The 12,314-nt window shown below is 32.6% G+C and overlaps 1 protein-coding gene across 8 annotated transcripts in view; it reads left to right on the forward strand.

Annotated features, from left to right (window-relative positions):
* ECT2 (epithelial cell transforming 2) overlaps positions 1–12,314 on the forward strand; it is a 55,378-nt gene that overhangs the window by 19,416 nt on the left and 23,648 nt on the right. For all 8 annotated transcript variants that reach the window (XM_074328015.2, XM_074328002.2, XM_074328023.2 and 5 more), the window contains 2 exons: positions 5,892–6,011; positions 11,148–11,216. In XM_074328015.2, coding sequence (XP_074184116.1) covers positions 5,892–6,011; positions 11,148–11,216 — 189 coding nt within the window. The remainder of the gene's footprint in view (positions 1–5,891; positions 6,012–11,147; positions 11,217–12,314) is intronic.

A 12,314-nucleotide genomic window follows, 5' to 3' on the forward strand; every position in this document is an offset into this window, starting at 1 on the left:
GAGCTACAAAGTGACATGTAAATGGTTGCCAGTTGTGCTGATGTTGGAAGTGCCTGGGAGAGGCTGAGCTGTGATCTGAGGCTGGCTGCCACAAGAGCTGTGTGTGAGGCTGTGTAGTAAGAAGTATGGTTTATGCTGAGGCCAGATGCTGCTTGTTTGGCCAGATGTTTAGTATTTAAACTCACATAAGGTTTTATTTATGTTTTGGGGGTGGACCTTTGAGAGATTTTAGGGAAGTCTGCAGTATGAGCCAAGACAGGCTGTTTGTATGGAAAAGCTGCTAAAAGCAGCTTGGGTGGGCCCGAAGGTTGGATGGGGCAGGGTCTCAGGGACTCACCAGGGTTGGGGACACAGTGTTAGCCAAGTTGATGAAGATTAAGGTATAGAGCCTGAGTCTGCTTTCTGGGAGTGGGAGGGCTCAACCTGTATTTCAGTAATGTTTTTAAAAAATCCTTTCGTGTGTCAAGTTTTCTTAAAATGTGCAGTGGTTAGTTATAAATAAATGTTAACTTATTGCTTACCAATATTAAAATGTACCATGAAGTTATTTCTGAAGAAAAACAATTCTAATGAATCCTTGTAGGATGAGATTGAAGAAGATATTAAGGAATAAACTGAAATTCAAGGTTCTGAAAGACATAATAGGACATTATTTGGAATATTTAGAAAGAAGGAATACATTTGTTTTAGGTAATGAAGGAGATAGTTTGTTAGGAAAATAAAGTTAATACCACCAAACTTGTCTTTGAATAGAAAAATGATAGTGAGTTTCTGATTTAGGTTTAATTTTTAACTGACTTGTATTTGAATTCTTCATATAACTCATTAGGTACCAATAAAATAGCTTATAGTTCCTTATGTATTTCCTACCCATTGGTAACATGCATGGGCAAGAAGTGGAATGACTTCTGTGTTGGTAGTCATGGAGAGGTTATTCTTCACAGTTAATTTGGTTAGCAGTAGTCAATGTTTTATGAGACCCTCAGTGGTATTAAACTTTACTTGTTTTAAGTCAGCTTTTCTCTTATTCCTCAAGGGAAATCATTCTGGATGAGTTTCTTGTTGAAATTTTTATAGTCAGCTGAATGTAGTTGAGTAGCAAAATATCCCTTTGGCATATACTGTTCATGTACTTTGGTAGCATTTATTACCTAGAAATGTAAATCCTTTCAGGCCATGGTAAACGCACTGGAGTTTCAGAATCCTAATTTGCATATGAATTAAATTCACCAGAACTCCTTTTGAAAAGCCCTTGGAATTATTAAACTGTTGAGAAAATTTTATACCACTATGTTTAATATATAAACTCACTTAAGATTTTATTTAAAAGATTGTGGTCTAACTTCATGATAGCGTTTTCTTGACATTCTATTTTAGGACTGATTTTTTTTAAAAATTTGATTTGGGATAACTTAATTTAGCCCCCAAATTAAATGAATATCCAGAATATATTATAACATGGAATAGTATAAAATATTATTATACTATATATATACATATAATAATATGTAATATAATGTATGATATTCCAGAATATTATAAATTAATATTGTGGCAGGAGTTAAAGAGGATTTTTGCTTTAAAGGAGCTTAAACTGGAAGAGGAGATAAAATATACACACCAAATTTTAATAACCTAGTGGAGGTTAGAAGCATTATGAGCGAGGTTTACTTAAGGTATTTGGAGATTTGTGAGATGAGTTTTACTCCTTTCCTGCTTAGGGAAGGTGCTGGGCTGGAATTTTCAATGGGTTGAACGTTGGAAAAAGCATCATAAAGAAGAAAAAATTGAAGTGAATGTTAAAGTATGAGTCTCAGTAGTACATGCAAAGAATATGGCTGTGAAGTGTATTTGAGATTTTGCAAACCACACAGATGATTGTAAATGTATATTATTCAAGGTAATCTGAGTAGTCTCGGGGAATTAGTTTAGGTGGCTTAGGGGACTATGCCAGGGAATGAGGTATGGGTACGGTGAGAGCTGATACTGCCTGTGCAAGACTCGAGGAGACTGTGTCATCTGTAAGCTATAAAAGAAATTTTGATGGGAAGGGGAAGATGACATCATCTGCCTTGCGTTTTAGAAAGATAACTTGGTTCACTTTGAAGGAGGTATTAAAGAGGGGAATTTGTGGAGGCAAGGGGCATGATTTAGAGGTTATTGAAATGACTGCTGAAGCTGTTTCGGTTAGAGATTTTGAGGACCTGAACTTACGATAGTATCAGTGACAATGAAAAGATGATAGATTTAAGAAATGTTGGAAAGGTAAAATCAATAGTTGTTGGCCCTAATTTTGTATGGGGGAATAAAGCAAACAGAACTATTTTAGGATGGTTTAAAATATCTTAATACTATTGAGAGATTTTTAATGAACCTTGATGTATTTTGGTTGTCTGAATTTTTGTTTAGGATTTTTAATTAAATGTTGATTAGATAAAGGAATATTTATAAATGATTACAAATATCTTTGAAACTTATATTGTGTTTCTTGCCTTCCCTCAGAGATAATCATTATCTGGGATTTTGTGCTTCTCATTCCCCTTGTAGATCTATCACATATTTGTAGGAAAACAAACTGTATACATATAGCCATATTTATATGTTTTCAGTGACTCACTTTTTTCACTTGAGAGAAATGTTCGTAAGATACATCTGTGTTGTTGTATGTAGCTGTAATTCGTTGTCCTGTGAATAAATCAGTTTATTTAACTTGTTTTTAATGGACACTGGAGTTATTTTAAGTTTTAGTGTTTTGTTTTTGTTTGTTTTTTTTACTATTATTAATAGTGCTGCTGTGGATACTCTTATTCATGTCTCCTCAAGAACAGGTTCTGGGTAAAAACCTGGAATTTCTAAGTCATAGGTTATATACATTTTTAACTTGAGTGGAAGTTGATAGCAGTTTGGAAACTAGGTTTTGTGTTAGTCTTTTGTACCCACTGAGGCTTTTGAGGTGAAGCTTAACGTTCATCAGTTCAGGCAAATGTCCTTGGGACAAAAGTTGGTTTTAGTCCTCAACTCCCTAGTTTTACTTAGATTTTGGCTTTTGAAGGTATTTCACTTTCTTGTCAGCTTATAGGTGTATTTAGAAAGAGGTTTTTCTTACTTCAGTGTTTTCAGTTGTTTTTCAGCAGGTAGAGTTCACTATACCTGGAGAAATGGAAGCCCTGAATGTGTGTGTGTGTGTGTGTGTGTATTTGGAGAATAATTGGTTGTAGAACTGTAGGAGTTCTTAAAAGTACTACTTGTAATCATAATGTAGTTTCATACTATTTATAATGTACTTTCTTTTTATACATTTTTTTAAACTTCCATTCATCCTTTCTTGACCTTTGTCCTATTATTGTCATTTATTTTACTTCTACATATGTTAAGAACCCAACAATACATTATTATTTTTACTTCGAATAGTAAATTGACACTTAAAAATTTTACTTTTTAAATTATCATACAGTAAAATTGACTTTTTATTTGTTCAGTTCTATGAATTTTAACATGTGAAAATTTTTATAGCCATCACCCAAATCAGGATACAGAACATTTCCATTCCCCCCAAAAATTCCTGGTGCTATTCCTTTATTATAAGTAACACCGTTTATTCACTTCATCTCCTGGTTACCATTGATCTATAATTTTCTTTTTTTGAAAATGTCATATAAATGGAATTATGCAGTACATAGCCTACTGAGGCTGGCTTCTTTTAGACTTCTAGTTCTTCTAACTTGTGTGTATCAATAGTTTGATCCTTTTTATTGCTGAGTGGTGTACCATTGTATGGATGTACCACAGTTTGTTTATCTGTGACTCATTAAGGGACATTTGAGTTGTTTGCAGTCTTGGGCGATTATGAATAGAGCTATCAACATTTATGTACAAGTTTTATGTGAACATAAGTTTTCATTTCTCTTGGATAAATATTCAGTAGTGGGATTGTAGGATCATATGGTAAGTAATGTTTTACTTTATAAGAAACTGTCAAGCTTTTCTCAGAGAGGCTATACATTTTTGCATTTCCACTAGCAATAGGCAAGAGTTCCAGTTGCTTGCATTCTTACTGTTGCTTGATAATTATCAGTTTTTTTATTTTATTTTAGCCATTTGAAGAGGTCTGTAGTGATATCTCACTGTGGCCTTCATTTTCATTTCCATAATGACTAATGATGTGGGACATGTATTCTTGTCCTTATTTGACATATATATATATATATATATATATATATATATATATATATATATATCTTTTTTGTTGAAATAACTGTTCAGGATTTTGCCTCTTTTCAATTAGCCTATTTCCTTCCTGAATTTTTTATATATTTTGGGTACTAATCCTTTGTCAGATACGTGATTTGCAAATATTTTTTTCCCTAGTCTATAGCATGTCTTCTCATTCTAAGTCTTTCGCTGATAAAAAAGTTTTTAATTTTGATGAAGTCCAATTTATCAGTATTTTTCTCTTATAAGTCATACTTTTGATTTCATATTTTAAAAATCTTTGCTGAAGCCTAAGTCACAGATTTGCTCTCATGTTTTCTTCTAATCATTTCATAGTTGTAGGTTTATAATTAGGTCTAGGATCCATTTTGAGTTTTCTATAAGGTTATATTTATTTTCTATAAGGTTATAAAGTTATATGTAGTTTCTGTAAGGTTATATGTAGCTGAGGTTTATTTTTTTGCCTATGGTAAATGGTGTTCTCATACCGTTTCTTGAACAACTAGCCTTCCTCAACTGAACTGCTTTTGCACCTTTGTTGGCCGTATATGTGTGGGTTTGTTTCTGTACTGTATTTTCTTCTATTGATTTTGTGTTTTTCTCCCTTCACCAATACCACACAGTCTTGAATATTGCAGCTTTATAGTGAGAACTTCCTTTGCCTTTCCATATACATATTTATAATGAGGTTTTCTTTATCTACAAAAAGTCCTGAAGTTTTTATCAGTATTGGGTTAAATCTATATTTTTGTGGGAGAATTGACATATTTTACTGTGTTGAGTCTTTTAATCCATGACCATGTTCTCATTTATTTAGATCTTTGATTTCCTTCATTGGCATCCTTAGTTTTCAGCATCATGTTCATGTTTTATTATAGTAAGTCGTCACTTAATGTCTTCCATAGATTCTGTGACTTTAAGCGAAACGACGCATAATGAAACCAGTTTTACCATAGGCTAGTTGATATAAATAAGAGTTAAGTTCCTAGGGTATTTCATCAAGGTTATAAGGAAACCATGTTGAATGAAACAATGTTATTCAAGGACCCATTATATATTTATACTTAAATATTGTCATTTTTTACTGTACATGATACTTTTTTAAATTTTGGTTTCCACTTGTACTTTACTGGTACATAGAAATATTGATGTGCCCGTGTGTATGTATGTTGTGCATGCACATGTGTGTGCACACGTTGTATCCTGTGACCTTGCTATGCTCACTTATTAGTTCTAGGACCTTTTTATCTTTTATTTTTTCAGATTGTTACAGTCAACAACATGGATACAAACAGGTCTTCTAGCTTCAAATCTTGTCTCTTTCCCCTAAATCAAGGTTCTGTGCTACCATTTAAAAACATTTAGTACTTACAGTAAGTTTATATCTGGAAATAACTGATTCCTTATTGCTTTTTTCCTTAGTAACTTGAATACTTATTGCTTTCTTCCTTATTAACTTGAATAAAAAAGTATAAGTTATTCTTGTATCATACTAACATATTTTAGTGATTTTGTAGAACTGAAAATGTTATGAGCAAAAGGTCTCAAATTTAGGGAGAAGTATTTTTAAAAACTTTTTTTCATCAACATCTCATCTTTCCTTTATCATTGTCTATGTTAGCTTTTTTTTTTCTTTTCTCAAAATCTACCTTCTTTTTTTTTTTTTTTTTACCTTTTAGTTGTTTCAAGTACCATTGGAAGAGGAAGGACAACGTGGTGGGCCTATCCTTGCACCAGAGGAGATTAAGACTATTTTTGGTAGTATCCCAGATATCTTTGATGTGCACACTAAGATAAAGGTAAATTTGTATATGTTTGGTTCATAGTAATTATTTTTCTTTTTTTTTTTTTTTTTTTTTTTAACTTTTATTTATTTTAAGTGGGTTTTTCCAGGACACATCAGCTCCAAATCAATTAGTTGTTTCAATCTAGTTGTGGAGGGTGCAGCTCACACTGGCCCATGTGGGGATCGAACCGGCAACTTTGGTGTTACGAGCATCACACTCTAACCAACTGAGTTAACTGGCCACCCCGCATACTAATTCTTTTTGATTGTGTATGTTTAGTATGATTTTTCAAGGTTAAACTTATTATATATTCCTTCAAATGATTTGTTCTTTGTTACTGTGCCTTATTAATGTTTGTTGTTTGCCTATCTTTTGATTTCAATTCATCCGGAAAATAAGGAATTTAAGGCCTTACTAAGTCTTTTCTATAGAGACATATGGTTGCTAGTATTATTTCTCTACTGTTCCTTTTGGGTTGTATGTTTTTGTCTTGTTTCGGTTTGTTTCAAAAACTAAAGCTGGAAGGGACTTAGAAATCATTTTATTCAATTCTCTATTTATAATCAGATAAATGCTAAAATTAAATAAGACAGTGCTATTCTCTTTTTAATGATTTTTTTTTTAAATGAAGGGTCTATGATTTTCAGGTATCAACCTCCCATAGTAAAGTAATTTCTCATAGTAAAGTAGTTTAGTAAAGTAATTAAACTACTCCTAAAAGTAGTTTAGTTTAATTTTCTCTTTATTTTTCCTATGTGGTGTTTGAGCAAAACTGATCAGTTTTCTCCTCAAAACAACCCATATTAATGTTTATTCCATATTTCAGTACAGAGATTAATCTGAATTATGAAATGTTTCAAACAAATACATTAAATTACTTTTGACTTTAATGCACATTATAAACAAAAATATATAAAAATCTATGTTAATAAAAATCTATAAGTTAATGAAAAATCTGTAAGTTAATAAAAATGCAATTTATCAAATGCTTTTATTTTGTATTTTATCAAAATCCTTGATTATATTTCAGTTATTTCTTGATCTGATGTGAATTCTGAAGGAATTTTCCTTTTTAAATTTTGTTTTATTTATTTCTTCTTTTAGGAATCTTTATTTTTCTAAACAACTTAAAAAACTAGAGTCTCAGGCTGGTTTATACTTATATACTAGTTAGGGTTCTGAATATTTGAAGTGGAAAGGATTCTTGGAATGTTTCTTGTTTCATAAATTCTGAGAGGCATAAAAGTAGAATGAGAAGGCAAGTAGGTTCCCCCCCCCCCCTCTTGTGCCTCCCCTTCCCCCGCACTCAGTCTAGTAGTGTAGGACACAGCTCCCTGGCCCATGCTGGTATTTTGTGCCTTGCACTCAGGAGCGCACAGCAGCTCTCCTTGGCTGCTGGCCTCTCCTGGCTGCACACGGTAGCCCAACTCCAGGGAGAGCCGTTGTTCACAGTCTTAGCTGTAGAGGGCGCAGCTCACTGGCCTATGTGAGAATCAAACTGGCGACTGTCGACATTAGGAGCACGGCCACTCCATCCGAGCCACTGGGCTGGCCCGTCAAGTATGTTTTTATCTTGGTGTTCTACCACTAATTTGTGGATCAGTTTGAATTTATGTCAGTCATTTAGCCATTCTAGGAGTGCAAAGTTTCCTTCTAATATAAAATGTTACACTTTTTATGTGTATAGGATCACAAATTCAGAAAACCATGTTAGCTGATTTATTGGAGCTTTGAAGATGATTATCACTCTTTTGTTTCTGATGTGTAACATAATTCTTTAAGCTTCTTCTGAAAAGTTGGATTACCAATATTTAAACTCCTAGTTGTTTTTAGCTGATTTCAAGTTTAAAAATTATACTTGAGTCTAACTCCTCATTTCTAATGGTGGGGCACTGTGGTATGTGGATTAAGTGGAATGCCATGGACTCTGAAGTAAGATGAACCTGAGTTTGAATACTGGTTCACAACTATGATTCGAGGGAGATTATTTAATCTCTCTAAGCCTTATTAGTTCCTTTATTACTTAGTTCCTGAGCTAAGAGTTAAGGCAGAAATCTGTATTTAATTAACAAGCATTAAGAATTAAAGGTTAACCAGAAACAGAGTAGACTATTTTTCAGAGTGCCTAGAAATTATTTTGTTTCCTGGTAGCGATGTTCTTATATAAGTATATGCAACCATCCTGTAGTTTTTTACTTTAAAAACATACCACTGGATTATATTGTCAGAGCTATGAGTTTTTTTCTCTTTTGCATCACAGGTTTCCAAATATTTCCTCTCCGTCATATTAAATACATAGATAAATATAGTTAACTTATTGAGCACTACCATCTGTTAGGGATTCTTCTAAGTGCTATACAAGTCGTGACTAATTTAATCCTTTATGAGACAGGAATCATTACCATCCTAATTTTTCATAATAGGAAATTGAGGCACTAATAGGTTAAATAGCTTACCCAAGGGCAGAGGACTAAGAAGCCCTAGAGCCAGTATTTAATACTAGCTAGTTAGTGCCAGAATCCACTGTATCATATTGACCCAAAGTGAGTCTTATTTATAATCTTTTTCTTCTTCCTTTTGCTGCTTTCAAGTATAATTTCAAATAGTTAAATCTTAGTTCTTGACTTGTGGGCTATGAAAGTATTCTTGCTTTCAGTTAACTTTTATGCTCTCAGAAGTAATTTTTTTCTCCATTTGAACTTCTCTGAATCTGCTAGTATAGGACAGTGGTTCTTAAATTATTTGGTCTTAGGATCCTTTTCTATCCTTAGAAATTATTGAGGAACTTTCATGTGGGTTTAACTGTATTTGAAATTAAAACAAAATTTAGAAATACTTTTTAAGATGCATCATTTTTTGATCAGCTTCATTGAGGTACATTTTACATGTCTTTAAATTCACGTGAAGCATTTGAAACAAATGTACGATTCAGTGATTTTAATAACTTTGCCAAGTGATGCAACCGTCACCATAAACCCATATTTGAACATTTTTATCTCCTTCCATAAGATCCTTCATGCCTGTTTATAGCTAATCCCCATTCCTATCCCCAGCTCCAGGCAACCACTAATCTACTTTGTATCTATGAATTTTCATATAAATGCGAATATATAGTATGTGATGTCTTAAGTCATGCCTCTTTCACTTAGCGTGTTTTTTAATTTCATCTATGATGTAGCATGCTAGTAGTGTGTTCCTTTGTATGGCCAAATAATAGTCCATTATATGGGTATGCCACATTTCTTTATCCAGTCACCAACTGATGGAAATATTAGGTTGTTTCTAGCTGTTGACTGTTATGAATAATGTTTCTATGAACGTTGTGTGAAAATTTTGTGTGGGCATGCTTTCATTTCTCCTCCGTAGATATTTAGGAGTGGAATTGCTGGGTCGTATTTAAAATTTTTGAAAAACTGCCAGGCTTTTACATCATGTTACATTCTCACTGGTAACGTGTGAGGTTCAAATGTCTCCACATTCTTACCAATACGATCTTTTTATTTAAATAGCCATTCTAGGATGTGAAGTGTATCTCATTGTGGTTTTTATGTGCTTTTCTCTAATGACTAATGATGTTGAGCATTTTTTTCATGTGCTTCTTAGTCATTTGTATACTATCGTTAGTGCAATGTGTGCTTAGATCTGTTGCCCAGTTTTTGATTGGGTTGTTTGTTGTCTTATGTAGGATTCTCTATAAATTCCAGGTGCAAGTCCTTTATCAGCCATGCGTTTTGCAGATATTCTCTCCCAGTCTGTTGTTGCTTGTCTTTTTATTTTTTAATGGTACCTGTAAAGTCCAAACGTTTTTAATTTTGATGAAGTCCAGTTTATTTATTTTTCTTTTACTATCCTTTTACGGTCATATCTAAGAAATTTTTGCCTAATCCAAAGTGTTTCCTTCAGTTGTATTGTTTTAGCTTTTACAATTAGGTCTACAGTCCATGTTGAGTTAATTTTTGGGTGAGGTGAGGGTTTAAGTTTTTATCTTTTTGTATGTGGATATCCAATTTTAAAAGTATATGTTAATGCATTAAAGTAATAATAACTCATTACATCATAGCATAAATAACATATTCTTTATGAAAACTAATTTCCAAAAAAGAAATAGTGAGAAGCGTTTTACATTTTTACTGTCCAGCTTAATAGAAGACTATTCCTCATATTTACTTCTTAATTCAGTCTGTTGCAATATCACAAATTATATAATCTCTAGAAAACTGGAATACTTGCAAGAGAATTAGAGTGAAAAAGTCAAATAATGCCTTAGTATTGTAATGAAAATAGTTTTAATCTCGTGGATCCCACTAAGAAGGTGTGCTAGGAGGTTTGCAGATGACACTTTGAGAACCTCTGGTATAAAAGAGCTAATATATTAATTTCTACTTTTTAATGTCACTTTTAGAATTTCATTTAATGCATATCATTTCTTGGCATCTCATTTTCTCATCTGATTTGCGTTTTATTATAAAGTTTTTAAATGTCTTCTAAATTTTTACAAATATGTAATATTTTAGTACGACTGTTGAGGAGATTTATAGATCAGGGCTTAGCAAACTATGGTCAATAAACGAAATCCAGCCAGGTTTGGATTTTGGTAAAGCTTTGCTTGTTTTGGTGTAGGTTTTATTAAAACACAGCCACACTCAATTGTTTATATGGTGTCTATGACTGCTTCCACTCTACAAGGATAGAATTGAATATTGTGACAGAAACCATATGGCCTTCAAGCCTTAATATTTACCATCTAGCCCTTTAAGTAAAGTTTGTTGACCCCTATTGTAGACTGCAGTTTCTAATGGCTGATGTTAAATGATATGCTTCAGCGGCAGGATTGAAAGTAATTTCTGTAATAAACAATGCCAATCAGCTTTGTAGTTAATAAGAAAAGATGTTGAACTATCACATCATGTTGGGAAGTTAGGCTTAGTCTTATTGACTTGACACTATATTTTCTTAATTATTTTTCAAAGGATATTTTTCTCATGTTAAAAATTAGTTAATTCTTTGTTGAGAAAGAATGTGATACTGTTTTGCACATCAAATTAAAACACTTTGTGAAGTACTTTCACAAAATCATCTTGAAATATTAAAAGATGTTTAAGGGGTTGTCAAGTTGAGTCTTAAATGTTGTAATTTGCACTCTTTCAGGATGATCTTGAAGACCTTATTGTTAATTGGGATGAGAGCAAAAGCATTGGTGACATCTTTCTTAAATATGTAAGTATTTTATTTCTTTGTAAAGTTTTTATATTAAAGTATCATCTCATCAAGGACTGGCAGGGAATGAAAGTCACCTGTTTTAAAAGCTTTTCAAACTTTGACAGTGTTTGTAAAATATACGATTTAACACTTTCTCAATAGCTCAAGGTCATCATTAGAAACACTAATTGTCATTCTGTGCTATAATTGTTTTACTATATATCAAGTTATTTGACTTTCATAAATGGCCATAGATTAATCATTTTTTAACAATGTTCTATAAGTTTTTATTTCTCTTTCCTTAGTTGGTTTCACTTTTTGCTGTCATTGTGTCTGCTCTGCATAAAAGCTCCTAATGAACTGCTTCTCTTTAGGATAAAAACCACGTAATTTAAGTTTTTCTAATAAAATCTTCTTTTCATTTTGCATGAGGTGCTGTGAATAGGATTTATGAATTTCTCTCTATCTCTTCGAATATGATTTATACGTTTCAGTGCCTTGGGTTCTGGCACATTTATTTTGTATTTTGAGGCCTTCTATTAATAATTTCCATCCTTACCATATAGTTTCATAGATGTTTTTTCTGGTTGGTTGAGAATTCCAGATATGCAAATTAATGTCACATATCTTTTTGATACCTGTTAGTCTCCATAATTAGTCAAGACATTTTTCCTTCTCTTGTTTCCATTTTTGGGTAATATAATTGATACTTTAATGATGGTTTGGATCCTTTAATAAATAATAGCTTATTCTTAGGTTCTGCATAGATTAACTCTAACTGCTATATTCTGAACTTACTGACTTTTTCAAAAATTATATAAATTTTAGGTGTACATTATAACTCAGCAACTGTAAACAATACGAAGTGATGACCCCCAAAAAGACTAGTTAATTATCTATCACCATGCAGTTGACCCCTTGACCCCTTTCAGCAACCCCCTAAGCCCTTCTACTCTGGCAACCACCAATCTGTTCTCAGTATCTATGCATATTTTTGTTTTTTCTTTTTTTTGGTTTTATTTTTAGATTCCACATATGAGTAAAATCATACAGTGTTTGTCTTTCTCTTTCTGACTTATTTCACTTAGCTTTATGCCCTCAAGTTTCATCCATGTT

This window comes from Rhinolophus sinicus, chromosome 17 (genome assembly GCF_057876585.1).
Source record: "Rhinolophus sinicus isolate RSI-liver-muscle chromosome 17, RSI-T2T, whole genome shotgun sequence".
Classification (NCBI taxonomy): Eukaryota; Metazoa; Chordata; class Mammalia; order Chiroptera; family Rhinolophidae; genus Rhinolophus; species Rhinolophus sinicus.